At 37.4% G+C, this 19,639-nt stretch overlaps 2 protein-coding genes across 7 annotated transcripts in view; both read left to right on the top strand.

Moving 5' to 3' along the window:
* Positions 1-2,922: 2,922 nt before the first annotated feature.
* dazl (deleted in azoospermia-like) lies at positions 2,923-10,930 on the top strand. 3 transcript variants are annotated; one of them, XM_024257833.2, is made up of 10 exons: positions 2,923-3,078; positions 3,663-3,785; positions 5,138-5,229; positions 5,338-5,389; positions 5,465-5,531; positions 5,782-5,918; positions 6,170-6,250; positions 6,539-6,589; positions 6,926-6,995; positions 10,096-10,930. In XM_024257833.2, exons 1-9 carry the CDS (start codon positions 3,076-3,078, stop codon positions 6,968-6,970), a joined length of 651 nt encoding a protein of 216 aa, XP_024113601.1. In that variant the 5' UTR covers positions 2,923-3,075; the 3' UTR covers positions 6,971-6,995; positions 10,096-10,930. The 3 variants fall into 3 exon arrangements, with proteins under 3 accessions (XP_024113601.1, XP_024113602.1, XP_024113604.1); XM_024257834.2 differs by lacking the exon at positions 6,539-6,589; XM_024257836.2 differs by lacking the exons at positions 6,539-6,589; positions 6,926-6,995.
* A 115-nt stretch (positions 10,931-11,045) lies between these two features.
* rftn1a (raftlin, lipid raft linker 1a) overlaps positions 11,046-19,639 on the top strand; it is a 34,451-nt gene continuing 25,857 nt past the window's right edge. For 3 of the 4 annotated variants that reach the window (XM_024257827.2, XM_036214276.1, XM_024257804.2), the window contains exon 1: positions 11,046-11,560. The gene's annotated coding sequence lies outside the window, so the exon portion shown is untranslated. Of the gene's footprint in view, positions 11,561-11,881; positions 12,010-19,639 lie in introns of those variants that run through there. The other variant, XM_024257817.2, reaches the window with a different exon arrangement.

Raw genomic sequence — 19,639 nt, 5'->3', positions numbered from 1 at the left:
GATGGATGGTTTAATCAGCTTTGTTCCTCTGTGGTTTCCACCACTCTGCATATCTTGTTCTTAATAACTGGCACCAGTACTCCTCCAGGATCTCCTCATTCTCCAAGATTTTGAAACAGTCCAGTCAGAAAATCTACTGTCCTCTCTCCTAAATTCTTCCATACCTCTATAGGTTAGTTGTCAGGACTATCATGTCTTCTGTCCTCTCAGTATCCCACTTTTTCTTGGCAAATTTTGTTCTTTGATCACACTTCGTCTTCATTCCATCACCAAATCTCCTTATCTACTTCCTTCATTCCAGATAACAGATCAAATACTTTCCTCAGAGTCTCTCTAATCACTTTAGCTGTAGTAGTCCAATTATCTGGAAGAACTTCCCGATCTCTTAAAGTCTTTTTTAACTCCTCCTAAAAAACACACATAACACTCTTCTTTTTTCAGCCTCTCCTACTTGGTCCTCTCCTCTGCCATCTTCATCTTCTTCACCACCAGATTCATCCTCAAACCACCACCCTGTGCTGTTTGGTTATCCTTTCCCAATCCACAACTTTGCATAAGACGTTCTCAACTTGCTCCTCCCTCCACTATTACATGACTTCCCTTTGCTCCTCTCTTTTCTGAAAAAATGTCTTCACCACTGCCTTTTCCATTTGTTTTAACAAGGTCCACCACCATCCGTCCTTCTGAATCCTTTGAGTCCTAAACTCCTGCCTTTCCTTTTTCTTTGCTACCATGCTCTACTTTTGACCAGCAGTTGTCCAATTTCCACCCACGATTTAACAGTACTGGTGGTGGTCACTGTTGACCTGGGCCACAACCAATCCAATACAAAAGTTCTGTGAATCCTGTGACTGATATGTCTTTGGATTTAGTTTGGATGCCCTTTCTGGCACAACTTTTTGCATTTACCTGGGCTTGAAACCAGTACACAAAAGCACTGTATTGGGCCCCCTTGTGGTTGCATTAATTTCCAAATTACTGAATTGTTTTAAACTCTGTTTATTTTAACTCTTGTATGTTTCATAACCATTGAGGAGCTTGAAACAGTTAAAATGCATTATGATATCGTATGTTGGTGACGATCAAATAAAAAACTTGATTATTGCTGTGTTTTTCTTTTGAAAACATCCTTTGGTTGGTTGATTAGATTTGTGGGCAATAATTCACTAAGCATGACAGTGTCTGGCGCTATTGTTTTTGCCTTCATATCAAGAAAAAATTGAAAAAATAAATGGCTGATGGTGTCTTTGTTGGAATTCATCCATCTTCACTTTTCAGGCAGTAGTATTTACAAATATTGCACACAAAAAAAAAATTGGGAGAAAATGTCTTTTTATAGAAGTTCTGGTGATGACTTGGGTAGAGAAATGAGGATTATACCTAATGCCCTTGAAAACATATCCTAATAGAGAACAAGTATGTTTGAATCATCAAATAATTGAGTAAAATTGATCAGAATTTACATAAATACATGTTATTTAATTGTATATCCTGTTTGTCAGTGTCGTTTTCTAGAACATAGCGTCTGCAGTAAACCAGTAAATGAAATTTGCCTCTGAGTTGTGGGTGGGACTGTTGTTTCAGAGTAAGCCTGTACTCATTTCCCATAACTCTCTTGTTTACACTCTTTCATGTTAGCTTACAACATCTCACAACCCCAACCTAGCATTGCTGGTGCAACAAAAATGACGATCAACATTGGAGATATCCAGCCGTACTGATTTGAGTCAGATTCCAGCTCGGACGATGAAAACAAAGACTTACATGGATCTATTTGTCCACAAGTGGATGCATCGGAATTGAGCAGAGCAGGGACTTGTGGCTTGCTCCTTGTAGTTTGTATGTAATAACTACAAGATTTTTTAAATAGCATTTTTTTGTATCTTCTCCTAAATCATTTGAATGAAGAAATAGAAATACAATTTTGATTTTATTTTTCCTTATTTGTCCTTCATTATAAGAAAAAAGACACAAAAAACACAAGTTTCATTGGAGTGAGTCTTAAAAGGAGTTATTTGCAGTTATTACAGCAACATTTAGCAGACAAAGGAAACCAAATGGAACTTTAGTTCCATCCCAGCTTGTTATTCAAATTCTGTTATTTGCACTCTGACACATTTTCACAAGGAAAAGTGTTATTGGCAAGAGTCTAGCTATACGTGTCATGATACACATCCTGATATAATATGCATCCCAATTGATCTCAAAACAGTACCAGAGACTATATTTCACTGTTTTTCTAAGATTATGACTTGGAAAAACTTTATCTTAACATTAATACACCTTTCATATGAATACAATTATAAAATACATGTTATTGAATGCTTGTGGGTATTCAATAACATGTATTTTATAATTGTGTCAAAATTACACACCAAATCTGAAAGAAATGCTAATTTTGGTAAATAAAGGATGCTGTGATAGAGCAAAGAAACAAGCAGTGAAATTTATTTGAAAATAAAAAAAAAACAAAAACATTAAATGCAAAAAACTGTCATGTTTTGCCACAAAATCTAAATATGAAAATGATTCAAAACCTCATAATTGTTATTATGTCATTACATAAAGTTAGTTGAAGTTTTCTTTGTGCAGAAACACTTTTAAATTTCTGTATGAATTGTCTCTGTGTTAAAAAAAGTAAAATAAAAAAGAAGAAAATTGCCAATTTATGTATTAAGTTATTAATTAGGAGGTACCTCTGTTCTAGATTTTTTTTTTAGATTTCAAATGTTATTAAAAATACTTATTAATCTTTTTTAATGTACTTAATTTATCTATATAATTTATAATTTTATATTTCAATTTATAATTTATTTACTTGATTATCAGTTTATTTATTTAACTATCAATTTAGTTTTTATTATCTTTTTAAATTATTAATGAAAAACACTATTAAAGTTTTTACATTTGAAAGAAAAATGAGTCTTCGCTCTGGAGTGGTTCTTGCTCGAGGAGCAAAGTCACGTGGGACCTGATGGGCGTGGTTTCGGATCATTCTCCATCGGCGCTGAGCAGAGCCTCGAAGAACCGCGGTACGGGTTTCTGGTCAAGATCTTGGTTTTAATCATTTTAGAAATGGTACGTTTGTCAGTTCTTTCTTTTATGTGTTCATAATATATATATATTCACTAGCTTTGTGGTGCGAATGGTGTTGGGCTAACTTGCATTTTGTGTCAAATATTCAGCACGATTTCGGCTTTAGCTTTAGCTCAACTAGCGGGAAGACTATGAAAATGGCGCTCAGTCTCCGTCTGGGGTCAATGTACGTTCTTTGAATCACCTCCACTATAAAATGATTTCTAAAGGGCTTCCCACGTTTTTGTGTTTCCAGCATTCTGGGTAACGCTTTTAGTAAACAGTGGTACTTTTTACGGGAATTATTAGTCTGTCAATTTGAACTTTATGTAGCTGAAACGCATTTTATACACACGCTTAGCTAGCATACCGTATTCAAAATACGTTTAGCAAATATTCTATTGTGATGATCATTTTGCATAAATCTTCAGAACTTGACTTAATAGTTAGCTTTAGCTCAGCACATGACTTGTTAACTCAACTTTTTGAACTTCACCATTACCAAAACGAAGTTTGGCCCAAGGAATTGTGGGAAATTTGTACTTGAGAGAGTTAACTAAAACAAAACGTATTTTTTCTCCTGGTAGGATCTGAACAGGCCCAGAAGTATTAATCAGACTGTACCTCCCTTTAAGTTGTCGAATGGATACATTTTGCCTGAGGGTAAACTGACGCCCAACAGCCTTTTTGTTGGTGGGATCGACATGAAGGTCAGTATGAATCCGCTTAAACCTGAACGATGCTGCAGGCTCCAATGTGTCTGCACAACACTCACGCATTTAATATAAATGTTAGCGTTTGTATGTTTGAAAACTGTAGAAGTTGATGTGATTAGAATGTTTTCTGTTCTGTAAGTCCCCTACCTAAAAATTTTATTTAAACCTAAGAATATTTTCTGTTGATTAAACATGAATAAATAAGCTTGTAGCCTTAAATACTGATTAATCCAATTGTCTCGTTAAGTATGTTTACATGCTGGAAAAATGCAATGATGCTCAATATTCTGAAAGCTTTGTATTTTTTTTTTTTTATCATTTTAATTTTTAAAATTTTTGATGTTTGTTTTAAATAAAGTCTATTATTAACTTAAAATAATAGTTATTTAATAAACTTAAAATCAGTAATTACTGGAAAATTTAATGTAAAATTTACAGAGTTTAAAAATAAAAATAAGAATCAACTTACCCAACAATTAATTATTATAGTTCCATTCAAATCAACTTTTGATCTATTACAAAAGTGTTTCCAGGGGTCTTTTAATTATAATAAGGCTGTGTTGTTTTTTTTCTCCCACTAGCTTACAGCCACTCACACCCCCAACCTAACATTACTTCTGCAACAAAAATTGCATTTTTTTGTCTGCTTCTGATTCCTGATTTGAATACAAGAAATTTTAAGCCTAATTTTCTTTATTAATGTCATGAGAAAAATATAACAGGAACATAATAAAACACCTAAAACAAGATTTTCATTGGGCTGGGTCTTTAAGTGTGTTATATGTTGGATATATATGGAAAAACAAAGTAAGGACTTGCTGTATTTAAAGCAGTTTAATCCAATTATCTCATCGACTATGTTGACATCCTTAAAATATCCCAAAACACAATATTCCAGATGAGTTTATTTTTTCTTTTTTTGTGTTGCTTTTTGAGATAATGATAAATAAACAATGATATTTAAAAAAATATGATACAAATAAACTTACATTGATGTTAAATACGGTTTTAACTCAAATATTGCAGGAAAATTCATTTATAAGTTTACAGAATTGAAAAGTAAAATTAGACCTTTTTCTGAATTTTTTTTAGAAATGATTACAATAAATCCTTCTTTTTATGCTTATTCTGATGGCAAATAATGTGTTACACGCTAAAATATAAAATTTAAATCAGCATGCCTTATTTTAAATTAATGGACTTATTATCATTTATGTTTAGTTCTAACTTTTGTGTCATTTCTAGCTGTATTTGATGTCAAAGCTTGCAAGAAAAACAGAAAAAACAATGTTTTTTGTAAATATTTGAGTTGAATTAAATATTTTAGTTTTGAATTGTCCTTTCAGGTGGATGAAGATGAAATAAAGGAGTTCTTTGCCAGATATGGTTCAGTAAGGGAAGTCAAGATCATCAGGTACCGCGGGGGGCTCTGCAAAGGGTGAGTGTTGCTGTCAATGAACGCTGCTTTGTTACTATCACTAATCACGTTAATGTTTTACATGTCGACTATATTTTGTCAATTACCTTGAAAATAATGTATTTTCAGATATGGGTTTGTGTACTTCAGCGAAGATGTAAACATCCAGTCAATCATTGAGGTCGGTGGGATGTCTGTAAAATTTAGTCTTTTTCTATGATGTAAAGGCTAACTATCATTTGTGTCGTTTCTATAGCAACAAATCGTTTTTATGGGTCGGAAGCTCAAGCTGGGCCCGGCTATTTTGAAAGAAAAGAGGCCTCGTAAGTATTTTTATTTGGTTATTCTGTCAGAATGTGTTACCATAAAACTTGTCATCGGATTTAGGCATGATGTTAAAAGGAATCTTGCATGTTCTTAGTACAGGTGGACATGGAATATGAGTGTTTCTACATTTTTACATTACTTTTTATTCCCAGGAAATGCTCAGAATTTAACTCCTACTTTCTGAATCCTATCCTTTAAGTTGCATTGTTTTGGGACTTCACAACAATTTGTTCTGTTCACCTTTAGGGTCCATTCCGCCTAGCTTCGTTGGACATAGTGCCTGGGTGAATCCCACCCAGTACATTTACTGCGCTTGCTGTCCCCCATTAGGGGGGGTGACACAACCCTCACCCATTGTCAATGGAGGCAGCCCATATAATCAGGTGCTCCTAGATGTTTACTCTGATGGTTTTTTGTCCTGAAACATGCTAAAGCTAAATGTTTCTAGACATTTCTGTTCTTTATGTTGAAGCCTTGAAGGTGAATTAGGATCTAATATGTTTGTGAGATAATCGAAGCAGGTCACCTTTTATCAGTTTTTTAAATATTGGCATGATGTAGTGAATTTCTAAACAATTTATTATGTTTTCCTTTTAAGTCCTATCCTATAAATGTTTTTTTTGCTTCATTGCAGCCGTATTCATACACCAACTTTGCCGGGTTGATGATTCCACAGATGCCGGTGGGCTATGCTCAGAACCCCTACACTCACCAGGTAATGTAGCTCCAACTTCACATTATAACTCATTACATGAGTTGCTGCCTCTTTCTTGGCCTATTGTTGTGTCAAGGTTCAGACCAGAAGATTAGAGTCTTATGTGCTGTTAGTGATCCATTTGTGGGATGTTTATTTAAAAGCCCACAGCTTTTATTACATTTTTTTTCTAGTTGAAGCCTACATTTTCTCACTTGCCAACAAGCAAATCTTCTAAAAAAAACAAGTCTGACTATGTTGAGCCCTCAGGGGGTGTAACCTGACCCCTCTTTTACACCCCACACACAGTACACCACACCAGCATGGACCACAGACCAGCGGACACAGCATGTCAATCAGGTAAACAGACGGTCAATAACACAAGTTTTTTGGAGAAAAGAAATGAATGGGTCGTAAGATTTGCATTCGTTGTTGGTATTTTTTATTTTATTTTAGAACAAATGTATGTCCATTAGGAAGTATTTTACAGTCCTATGAAGAAAACAAATTCAAGTTTTTTTTCTTTTTTCCAGACTGCAGTTTACGTTTGTACCACTAGATGGTGTTGTCTGACAACAACAAATCTGTGGTATTTACTTAGCAGTGTTGTCTTTTTTTTAAGTTGTACCAGTACCCCTCTATTAACGCAAATCTGTAAAATATCTTCTCAAAGTGCAGTTTGTTCTTTGTCTGCAGAGCTTTGTGGACTGTGGAGTCCAGACAATGCGAACGGTGCTGTAGTTGCAGCGTCTGGGCTCAGCTGGAGGTAAAAGCATCACATTAGGTTTTAGCCTCTCACTAATTAACAGCGGCTTTGTTATGTGTGATTAAAAAAAAGTAATATTAATTTATTCAGGTATTGATTTAAAGGTGCTGTGGTTATATATTTAGTGCTACAACACACGCCCCTCACTGTGGCTCACCTACAGCCAATTGAAATTGACTCATCTTGGTAGAAGTGAACTTGTGATTGTGTCTTTTCTGCACTGCAAGCATAGTTAAAAGCGTTTATTTCTTTCAAAAACAACACTTTACCTTATAATCCATGTATATATGTATATATATATATATATATATATATATATGTTAGTTTTGATTATTCTGACCGAATTTAAAACAGTTTTGAGAGGTATGCAGCGCCCTGTCAAATTGTCTGTTTTTTTCTTGAAGATGCTAACAAGGTTTGTAGATTCAAATATCGTGAATACACTAATGTGGCTAACATGTAGAGCAGGGGTGGCAAACTCAACCGAATTTAACTTTTTAACCTGACTATGAATAAAAACAGGCAGGAATATTATTCCAGAATAAATTAACTTTTACCTTAAATAACTTTAAATATATATATACTCCAGTGCAGCTAATATATGACAACATTTTGAAAATAGACCATTCGTCTTATTCAATTCACTTTTATTCATATAGCCCAATGTCACAAAAACAATTACCTCACTGGGCTTCACCCCATAATTGTACAGAAGCAGGAGGTCGGTCATAAAATACAAACAATACCTGATTGCTAAACCAAACAGACTAAATAAAACTGGTTATCCCTGTCCTTAGAGCCTCCTTCCCCGTAAGGAAAAACTCCTAAAAATCCTGATTCAGGAAAATAGAAGAAACCTTAGGGATGCCCACATAAAGGAGAGATCCTCTACCATGACAGACAGGCGATTTACCAGAACTATTAAAGAGGAATTAGTTTATCCAACTCTACAACTTTGTGTTTGAATAGCGTTCAGCCAGATGGAACTAGGGGACAGGTGGGGGCGAGGTCCACGGCTAAGAACACGGACGATACACCCGGAATCTGAAATTTTACAACACGTGAATCACACTGCACCAAACAGAAGCATAAAGAAATAAATATAATAACTTATAAAGGGGAGGTGAAGTAAATTATGATCCACTGTGCCCTATAGTGCGGGAAATATGGTACATTAAAAATCAAAGTTATCATAGAGCAGAACAGGAAGAGAAACTAACAGTATTATTTACTTTCTGATCCTTCTCTTTAACATAATTCTATTCGTATCTTCAACCAATACTGCTCTTACTTTCTGTACTGGATTGATTTTTCAATTTTATTGATTATTTCTTTTTTAACAATATGTTCACACTGGCCTCAGAAATACACGTTCATGGACCTCTTCCAATCTTTGAGATGAGAAAAATCTGCACATTTTTGAATTCTGGGCTCCACATTTAAAACTCACATTTAAGAGTCGCTACACAAGTTTTTAAGTCTGTTTTTGGGTGCTTCGTACATTGACCAATGTGTGCACATTGAAAGATAAACCAGTTGAACTTTGATCAATCAGGGACTCAGATTCAGCAGTGACATATGGATGACGTCCGTTTTAATTCATGGAAGTGCCAACAGTTTAATTGCGGTTTGTCCTCGGCTGGAATTCTATGACCAAGTTGTTCATCTATCGGAATAAAGCTGTGAAAGAAAAAATCTGGAGCAAGATTTGTGAGATTTGCACCGGGTTGATATTTTGCCTAAAGCCTCTGCTAACTGTGAGTACATGCACTAGTAGCAACAGTCTAGAGCTAGGGTGTCAAACATACGGCCCGCGGGCCGCATCCGGCCCATCACATGGTTTAATCTGGCCCAGTCATGAATAGAAAAAAAACATGACGATGTTGGGGGAAAAAAAAAGCAAGTTTGTTGCTCAATCATGTGTCATGGTTCTTTAAAGAAATGACCGTAATGCACAAATACACCACTAGAGGAAGCAAAGGAAAAGAAATACAAGCATTAATGTTGTGCACAGAGCCAAATCCTCTTGTACAAGGTGGACAAGTGCTAGTTAACAGTAAATACACAAAAAGAAGAAGAATCTTCTCCGTTGCTACCTTTATAAGTGGCGCCGGTCCGGTTATCTACTGAGGTTTTAAGACTAAATGAGAGTTTAGCTTCTATTGTAGCAACATGCTAACGTTTTTGGCTAATTTGTTACCTACTGAGGTTTGAAGACTAAATTAAGAATTTAGCTTCTATTGTAGCAACATGCTAACGTTTTTGGCTAATTCGTTACCTACTGAGGTTTTAAGAGTAAATTAGAATTTAGTTTCTATTTTAGCAACATGCTAACATTTTTGGCTAATTTGTTACCTACTGAGGTTTGAAGACTAAATTAAGAATTTAGCTTCTATTGTAGCAACATGCTAATGTTTTTGGCTAATTTAGTTTACTGAGGCATTTTATGCTATTTTGGAGTCTAGCTAGTATTTAAGTAACAAGCTAGCTTTTTTGGCTAATTTGGCATTTAGTAAGGTTTTTTGGGGCTAATTAGGAGTTTAGTGCATTTTTAAGCAGCACACTAAATATTTATATTTATATAAATATGTTTTGGTAAACAGCCAAAAGCTGTTTTGGCTAACTGAAGTATTTTTTTTTTGTTTTGTTTTTTAGGCCAATTTGGCATTTAGCTCATATTTTAGCTGGCTATCAACTTCAGCGTATTTAGCCATCAACTATCAGCATCTTTAGCGGCCAAATTCAACTTACATCATCGCTAGCGTTATTGCAGGTGATGCTATATACCTAGTTCTTAATTTTGTTTAAAAATTATGGTTTAATGTTTTTAAATTTTTGTTTTAGTGTGTTCAATAAATGTTTATCCTGTTTGGCCCACAGCCTAAAGTGTGTTTTGGATTTTTCCCTTTATGTGATTCAGACAGCCCTGGGTGAACACCCTATGCTAAAAGGACATTCAAGAACCAACACGTTCTTGAACGCACCACACATGCCCAATGTGTCCTAAATATTTTTCCTATGGCCATTTTTCACGTTGGACTGTAATCTTTGCATTTGAAAGAGTAAAATAATATTTTTGTGTTTTTCTTTCCCCACACAGGTGTTTTTTTAAGGAGTCAAGACCACCTTGAAGTTCTGGACATCAGGAACCCTGCTCTTTGGGTGGTTTTCAGAATGCCTTCACCGCCTTCACCTCAAAATTTCAAGAGCCATTTTAGCACCAACTTTATTATTTTTTTTTCAACCACAACACTGGATCACTTTCTTTCTTTTGAGGCAAAAAATGAAAAGACTTTAAAGTTCACTTTTGTGCTTATTTAAATTTTATATATATATATATATTTTGGAATTTATCTTAAAGGTTTCTTTGGTTTGGGTATTAATAATATAAAGGCTTTCTCTACATACATGTGTCGATTGTAACAAAACATTGCCTTCAATTTAGTTTTAGCTTTAATTCAGGTCCTTCACTTTCATAAACTTTAACATAAACAATTATTTTAAAGCACTGTTTGTTTTTGTACTTCACCTATTTTGGGTTTTTAGTTTGTGTATCGGTTCCAGAAGTTCACACACCATCACTGCTAAACTTTGAGTTTCAAGACTCAAATCAACTGAATTCTGGAGGAAACTATATGAAGTGAAGGAATAATGGAGCCATTTTTGTTTCTTTTTTCACGTCATTGTTCACTAAAGTTCACTGTTTCACTGTCTCAAGCACAACTTGACGGATTTTAGGCGAAAACTTTACTTGTCGTCTTAACTTTTAGACGGTGAGATGTTATCGATGATGCACAGTTTGTCTTCTGTAGATTTTAATTGGCGCTGTCTTTGAGGTAATTGTGTCAAGATGTTTGTTGTGAGAGCCTGAACACTGTTTGTTTGTTTTTGTTGTGTAGGCTTTCTGTTAAATAAAGGTTGAATTTGTATTTTCATTTTGAATTCCTCATTTTTATCCGTAAGAGGAAGCAGGTTGGGTTGAAGTGTCGATCTGCTGTTTATCCGGCGGCGGGACGGGATTGGCCCTCTTTGCCTGGCAACAAGCCCATCATCTTCTGGTCCCAGTTTTGTTTTTGTCACAGTCTGATGGTGTCCCCCGAGAGCCCTCTTCAAGCCCTTGACCCAGACCCCACACCCTCCTCCCAGTCAGACGTTTCTGAATTATTGATTAGTCTGGATAGCTTCTTATTAAATATAAATTTTCATAAGAAGGTGCAAAACTAACTTGATTTGGTAAGTGGGTTTGATCAAATTCTCCAAACTTTATTGATAAGTGTACATTTTCTCAGCTCCGTGGGTCTATGGTCTGCTTCCAGAAATGTTCCAAGCCTCTGATAGGGTCTGAGCTGTTCCTAGAGCGCTCCAGGCTGAGGAAGAGGAGGGAGAGGAGCGCGTAAACCGCCCCTCTGCTTCCACACGCTCAAGACAGGAGATCCGAGCGCGTCGATCAGCACCAGCGTGTAGTTTGTGAATGAAGGATTCACATTTGGCTGTCTCTGGATCGTGGTTCTCTTTGCGCTGCAGCCGCGGGAACAGACGGACGCAGAGCTTTGCCTGCTTTATCGGTAAGTTTATTCCAACATGCAGCCTAACTTATGCAAATGTTGCATTTAATTCATTCCCACTGGAATAGATTATAGTTTTGCTTTGCTTTTTTGCGCCAAAATGCGTCTTAAAATTACATTTAAACAGACGTTTGTGTCGTTTTACGCGAAACAATTACGCATCGGTAATTGCGCAATTACGCACCAGAAGTCCTCGGATTCAGAGCAACTCTCACGTTAATGTAAACTCCAGACATGCTGATGGAGTGAATCCAACCAAGCGCACGTGTCTGCGCTCGCGCACACTGAACCATGTGTCATTTCCCCGCTGCAGCAGCAGCACAAACCCCACGTGCTGTGGATGAAAAAGGGGAATCCGGTGCAATTTCAAGCAAGGCTGCCCCTGCGTAAATCCTGAGACATCATTTAGTGACAAAGCTGAGCGGCCACTAATCATCCAGACATCACTGGTGAGTGACATCCACTCTGTTATCCAGATCACCAGTGATTTCTGCTCTGACTAAAGATGATCCAAACCTCAGGACTTGCGCGCAAACCTATCCAGCCTTCTTTTGTTCATAAACGGTTCTGTTTAGTGAAATATAGGTTAAGCAAGAAGCTGCGAAAAGGACCAATACATCAATGTCATAATTAGTTTCCATCCTCCCCATGCAGCCTCATTAAAACACAGTATGAGGTGACTACTTTGTTGCTTTGAGGAGTCCCACCTCCCCGCAGGCGGCTTGACATGCTCCCACTTTGCTCAGGCTGTCTTTCTCTCTCCATTTCCTCCTCCTTATGTCTTTCTCCTGATCCTTCTCCTGCTCTCCTTTTCCCCCTCCTCTTGATCACCAGCAGCATCTTCATTTGAGACCGAGTTGAATCCGGTGGGAGGGAAGCCACAGGAATGACTCTGCCACATCTGAATTTCAAATTTATAAAAATACATGTAGTGGATGGAAGAGCTTAAACGTGTCACTTTTAAAAGTCAAAAATAAAACACTAACAAATTCAATGTGTAAATGATCCCTTTCATGTAACAACAATCAATATTTGTGCAGTTTGTTGAAATAAATACAAAAAATGTTTGATTTTAGGCAGCATCTTTTGCTTTTGAGCACAAAAATACAATATTTTTTAAATTTAAATAAAAAAATCAAATTATGTTAGTTGTAAGTTTTACTTTAAGAGTAAAGAAAGACTCAACTTTTTCACAGTTGCGCTCCTCAACCGTCTCTTGTCAGTTAAAGTGATCCCTCATACAGTAAAGAAATGTTTTATTATGTAGAAGAAACTCATCAAAATGCTATTAAAACACTTTTTATTATTTTGCTGTAGTATTTAACTTGAAAAGGCTACACTTTGTCTATGATATTCTCTCTTTTTTTGTTAACTTTCCCTTAAAAAAAACAGTTTTAGTGATTTGATAAATGTTTCAGTTTATGAAATACACTTTACATCAATATTTTATTATTATTTCAAAGACCCATTTCCAAACTAAAATTGTGTTTTTAACTAGTGCTGCCACAAAGGATTATTTTAATAGTCGACTAATCACCGATTATTTTTTTCCAATTAGTTGACTAATCGGGTCATATGCAAACTGGATGTAAAGCACAAATCTTAACCATCATTAGCTTTAAACTAACTAAGAACTAGATATATACCTGCAATAATGCTATTGTGAATGCTTTAAGCTGAATTTGGCTGCTGAAGATGCTAGTGCTGATAGCTGAAAATGCTGAAATTTATGGCTAAAATCCCTGAAGCTGATGGCGGAAAACGCTGAAGCTGATAGCCAGCTAAAATGTTAGCTAAATGCCAAATTAGCCTAAAAAATGACAAAAGCTTGAGTTAGCCAAAAAAGCTCTCATGCAGCTGAAATATTAGCTAAACTCCAAAATATCCTAAAAAAAAAAAACCCAAAAAAGCCTAAATTAGCCAAAATAGCTAGCAAGTAGCTGAAATATTAGCCAAACTCCAAATTACCGGTAGCCTAAAAAACCTTAATTAATACCAAAATAGTCCAAAAAGCTAAAATTATGCCATAATAACTTTTAAATTTACAACACTCTGACTCCATATAATATAAAGTAACAACTAATTGACTATTAAATTAGTCGTCGCCTATTTAATAGTCGATTAGTCGACTAATCGAAACATACTCCTGTAATGTTTTTCTCATGATGAAAAAATATATATAAAAAAAAAACACACTTAAATTTGCATCTCTGAGTATTTCTTTATTTAAATAGTTGTGAACCAGGTTTGAAAAAGCTTGTAGCAGTGATGTAGGAGCTACAGTCACAAGCTTGCCGCTTTACTCCATTCTGATACATCCATTTGCAGACAAATAGATCCATTAACGTCTCCTTTTTCCTCATCTGGCTGGAGAGATCCGATTTTGCCACTTTTGTTGCACCAACAATTTTAGCTTGAGGTTGTGAGGGGCCGTAAGCTAGCAGGAGAGGATGTAAACAAAGGTATGATGGGAAGTAAGGGCAGGCTTACTTCATGCCAACAACTCAGAGGCAAATTTTGATTGAACACCTGTCGGAAACTATGTCCTAAAAAACAAAATAATGAAAATTAAAAGACCAATGGGAACACTTAAAATAGATCAAAAATGATTCAATGTTGTGGTTTAATCTTACCTTTAAGGAAAGTTTCAAACATTTTTAATTTACATATTTTTATTTAAAAAATTGTGAACAATTTTACATCATTTAGGAGTATTTAACAACCCAGTGTTGGACGTCTTTGGAGGAGTTTTGCGTCCCTGGAGTGTCACAGGAGGCATCAGAGTTGCAGCATAGCGCCGACAGATTATGCTCTCACGTAAATCTGCTGCCATTTCACAACTCTGTTACAAGAGATTCTCTAATGAGAAGCCCTCTGCTTCTCCCTGTCTGTCACTCCTTTCATCCATCTTTCTTTCTCCCTCATTCGGTAAGACTTTTTTTTTTTCGCTGTCAAGGCCTTTTTTGTGTCTGTGTTTGTGAGAGATTATGTTTGAAGTCGACTTGTAAAGAGAAAGGCCTCGTATGGAGCTGAAAGGCCCCGAGTCTTTAACTCCAATAAGTTTCTCTGGTCTTACAACCCTGGATTTTCTTTTTCTGTTGTGTCCAATTAGAGTTTTTTGCCTCTAAACCTCCTAGACCGGGGGTCGGCAACCTGCGGCTCCGGAGCCGCATGCGGCTCTTCGAGCGCCCCCCTGCGGCTCAGTGGCGCTTTTTCAAAAATGTTTGTAAATAAAAATTAAATGTTTGTAAATAAAAATTAATGTTAGAAGGAACTATATTCTCGCGATTTGGGTGGGAGCAGCACCCAGCAGATAGCTGGCAGATTTGAATCCAGAGATCACTTGTGTCCTATGCAATGCACGACCTCAAGTGATAGGAGGAAGAAGCGTACACGCAGACTGTGTCAATCATCTGGTGTCAACATATAACCACCATTCGTTTCACAATACAGAACCACGGATCAGCAGACACTGTGAGGACCCTCACTCATACACACACCACTCTCACTCATGGTGCCGGTAAAACACTCAAGTCCCATAATGCAACACAAGAACAGACACTAACTCCACCCACTAACAAGGAACTATTTCTAAATTAACAGTCAGGCTGCCACAATATTTTTGTTTTAATACGATTTCTGTAGGAGGACAAACATGACACAAACATCCTTTACGTTTTCCAGTTGTTGTGAGATGAGTGTAGATGCTTCCACGCCGTCTGAGTCAGCGCACAGCAGAATTCCTGCCCGTGCGTCTGGAGCGCACGGGCAGGGTTTTTAAGTCGGGTCGCGAGCTCCACGTACAAATCGGCACGCATTGAGCGCGCTGAATCTTCAATCCGGTTCAAGATTTCCACCCACAGTAACTGTGCGTGGAAATCTTGAACCGGATTGAAGATTCAGCGCGGGAGCTGCTTGTGGGCGGAGTCTGCTTCAAGGCACAGAAGTACCAAACATGATCATGAAGGAGAAATGAATCATTACGGTTTGTGTCCGGTCAGGTTGATATGACACCAAGATGAGATGAGCGCTAATGAACAGTAGAAGAAGAATAGAAGAAGAATCTCCTCCCGCCACTGCGTGCGTGACCGCGCTGCTCCGGTGTGGATACCACCTGCTGAGCGCGGCGATGTGCAGGTCTCACACACCGGCCGCGTGCGGTGCGTGGCGGGGAGGAGATTCTCCTTCTATTGTATTTTTACTGTTCATTAGCGCTCATCTGCATCTACAACAGGGAGAACCGAAAGTAAAAGTGTTGAAAATCCCCCAAATCTTTCTGAAGACTTTTGTTTTCACAACTCTGTCCTTTTAAATGTCTGACTATAAGACTCACGCGCGCTCCAGACTTGGAGGGCAGGAATTTAGGTATGCACGCGCTTATATTGACTCTTCATTGAAAGTGTGCGCTTTATTGACGTGGCCAGTGTGGAAGCACCTTAAAGGTGCACGTTACATTTTTGTGTTTTTTTTTTCAAATCCTCTAAATAAAAATGACATCAAAAATCGTATTTCTTTATTGCAGTTCTTTAATTTCATCAAAGCAATGAAACAAACTGTAATTCATTCATATTGTAGTGATGGTCTCAGACACACTGAGCCTGCTGTCGGTCTGGCAGCGCAAGGAATTGTGGGTTACCCGTTCTTTTGTCTGTCTGACTGAAATTGGATTTAAGTTTGGGTTTTCCTCAATGTCTTTTGTTGTCTGACTGTTGAACATTTGTTGAACATTTATGTTTTTGTCCTGTTATGTTTGAATTCTTCCTGCACCTGGAGTGAGAACTAGGGAGAGACTGATCACGACCCCCTCTCGTGTCATTGAGGAATGTCAAAATAAAAGCTCAAATGTTCATTATGAGGCCATTCAGCCTTGATCAGGTTGTTTGACGCTGCACTATCTCAACAATTGACATGTGGCTAAAAATGAAGATTATATGACACGAGGACACGCAGCAGGAGAAATAATCGTTTATTCGACACATTTTCCGTGTGTTTCTTATAGTGTAAGACTTTTATAAGTTGATTCAATTTATGCGGCTCCAGACACATTTGCTTTTTATTGTATTGGTCCAAAGTGGCTCTTTCAACTCTTTGGGTTGCCGACCCCTGTCCTAGACGGAGTTCAAGGTTAAAGTAAGACCTTTGTTTTAAAGCAGAACTGTCGGCATACAATAACGATATTAACAAGATGTTGAATCAGAATGAAACATTTGAGTGATAAAAACAAAGATGTTCATTGATGGTTTTGAGCACTGGTATATAGGTTTTCATCAAACAAATGTAGAAGCTTTGGGTTCAATTTGGTGGTAAAATGTATTAAAACTCTGCAGAAGAAAAAGTTGATTTTGAGGGAAGGAGATAACTGTGTTACTCCTCCTCCTCCTTCTTGCTGATCTTGACCCCAAGTCTCAGAGCGAAATCCCTTTTCCCTAACCAGCAGAAGATGAAACCCGCTAAACATCCCACGTTGCACCTTTCCACTCTTTGCAGACAAAGTTAAAGCAGTTAAAGCGCCGTCCTCCAGGAGCAATGCAGGGGGTGGATTTACATGCTCGAACGTGGTCATAAGCTCAGGTTTGCTTGGAGACGTTGTGGTAGGTCGTTGGAGACTGAATGAACTCAGTGGGGGGCGGTTCTGCAGTGCAAATTCAGCAAGAGGCTGAGGATGGATGGAGAGGGTCATAAAGGTAATATTAAAGTCTGGCTCAGACTGCATCATTCTGGTTGTTGCTGTGAACTTAAGAATAAAAAAAGAAAGTAATGTTTCTCATGAAAAATAATGGATTTCCTTTAATATGTGTCTTAGCCAGTTTATAGATCTTAAAGACCCACTCTGATGAAAATGGAGTTTTGGGTGTTTTTCATGTGAACATTTTCACAGTGCCTCACTTCTCCCACTTTTTATTATGTCACAGCCTTATTTTAAATGAATTAAATCAGTTTTCTTCCTGAAAAGTCTTACAAAAACTTTATGATAATGAGAAAAGGTTTTAGGAAATGTGTTCAAAATAAAAAATCAGAAAAATGATATGTACTTGAGTATTCACAGCTGATATGAACTTCCAAAGTGAGCTGTGGTTTGATGATCCTTCAGATGTTTCAGCTGCTTCACTGAAGTCAACCTGTGGTAAATCCAGTGGATTGGACATGATTAGGAAAGGTACAACCCTGTCTACATGAGGTCCCCTGTCAAAGCACAAACCAAGCATGACAAAAAAAAGGAATCATCTGTAGACCTCCGAGACAGGATTGTCTTGAGGCACAAGGCTGGGGAACGGTCCAGAAACATTTCTGCTGCCTTGAAGGTTCCGATGAACACAGTGACCTCCGTCATCCATAAGTGGAAGAACTTTGGAACCACCAGGACTCTTCCTAGATCTGACCGGCCATCTAAGGGCCCAATAACCCAATAGTCACTCTGTCAGAGCTCCAGCGTTCCTCTGTGGAAAGAGGAGAACCTTCCAAAAGGACAACCATTTCTGCAGCTCTACACCAATCAGGCATGTATGATAGAGTGGCCGGATGGAAGCTCCTTCTTACTAAGAAGCACATGGAAGCCCGTCTGGAGTTCGCTAAATTGCACCTGGATGACTCTCAGACCATGAGAAACGGTCGGACCAGACCAAAATAGAACTTTTTGGAGGGAATGACAGGCGTTATGCTTGGAGAAAACCAGACACCACTCATCAGCATCACTCAATACCATCCCTACAGTGAAGCATGGTGGTGGCAGCATCATGCTGTGGGGATGGAAGACTGGTCTGGAGATATCCTTGATGAAAATCTGCTCCAGAGTCCTGATACCTCAGACTGGGGCGACGGTGAATCTTTCAGCAGGACAATAGTCCAAAGCACACCACCAAGATATGGAAGGAGTGGCTTCAGAACAACTCTGTCAATGTTCTTGAGTGGCCCAACTGAACATCTATGGAGAGATCTGACGTGCACCAACGCTTCCCATCCAACCTGATGGAGCTTGAGCGCTACTGCAAAGAGGAACGGGCAAAACTATCCAAAGAAAGGTGCTCCAAGAATGTGGCGTCCTATTTAAAACCAGATGAGGCTGGAACTGCTACCAAAGATTCAGTAACTAAGTATTGAGTAAAGACTGTAAATGCTTATATACATATCATTTTTCAGTTTTTTATTTTTAATAACTTTGGAACACTTTCAAAAGAAAATTTTTTCACATTGTCATTGTTTTTTTTTGTAAGAGTTTTTTAAAATGAAGCCGATTTAATCCATTTTGAAATAAGGCTGTTACAAAAAAGAATGTGGAAGAAGTGAGGCACTGTGAAAACTTTCCAGATGCACCGTATAAAGAAAATTTAGAATAAAGTTTCATTTCTGAGGATCTTTTTTTTCTCAAATCCTTGTGAATCAGGAGCAGACAAACAAATGCAGCATCCACTTGTAGATGACTTGATCCATGTAGGTCTTTGTTTTCATCTTTCAATCTGACTTCTGGCCTAAAACTGTACAGCTTAAAGTTTGTCCCTTTTGGAAGGATATTTACCAGATTAGAACCAGGATCCATGGCTATCATATACCAAAGATTAGCTTAATTCTGTATCTGGGCAATATGTCAGAAATTGTACTCAAAAATGACATTTATTTAGTCAAGATTTCTCAAGAAAACAGTCACAAGATAGACCCGCCAACACAGCAGCAATGAGGAAAAATTGTGAAGGAAATTTATGTGATGAAACCGTTAAGAACTCAAGAAGAACTTTGTCAAAGTTGGATAAATGGACTAATACACAACAACAACATGACATGGACTTCTACATGGATAATGTTATAAAAACCTATAGAACCAAGACAAGCCAGGGTATTTTTTTATTTTTGTTTTGCAAAATTTTTTTACTGTCTTTCTGCGTTTCTCTTGTATGTTTCAACAATGTGTAAAAAAAATGCGATCAAAAAAAACCCCCCAAAAAACAAACTGTATGGCCAGATGGATGACGGGAAGTGAGGACGGGCTTGCGCCACATCAACAGCCCCGACCACAACTTAGAGGTGAATTTCTAATCAACTCCTATGTCCTAGAAAACGAGATGTTTGTCTTGAATGCTTCACAAA

Source organism: Oryzias melastigma, linkage group LG11, assembly GCF_002922805.2.
Source record: "Oryzias melastigma strain HK-1 linkage group LG11, ASM292280v2, whole genome shotgun sequence".
NCBI lineage: Eukaryota > Metazoa > Chordata > Actinopteri > Beloniformes > Adrianichthyidae > Oryzias > Oryzias melastigma.
This window is presented reverse-complemented; position numbering and strand designations above follow the sequence as displayed.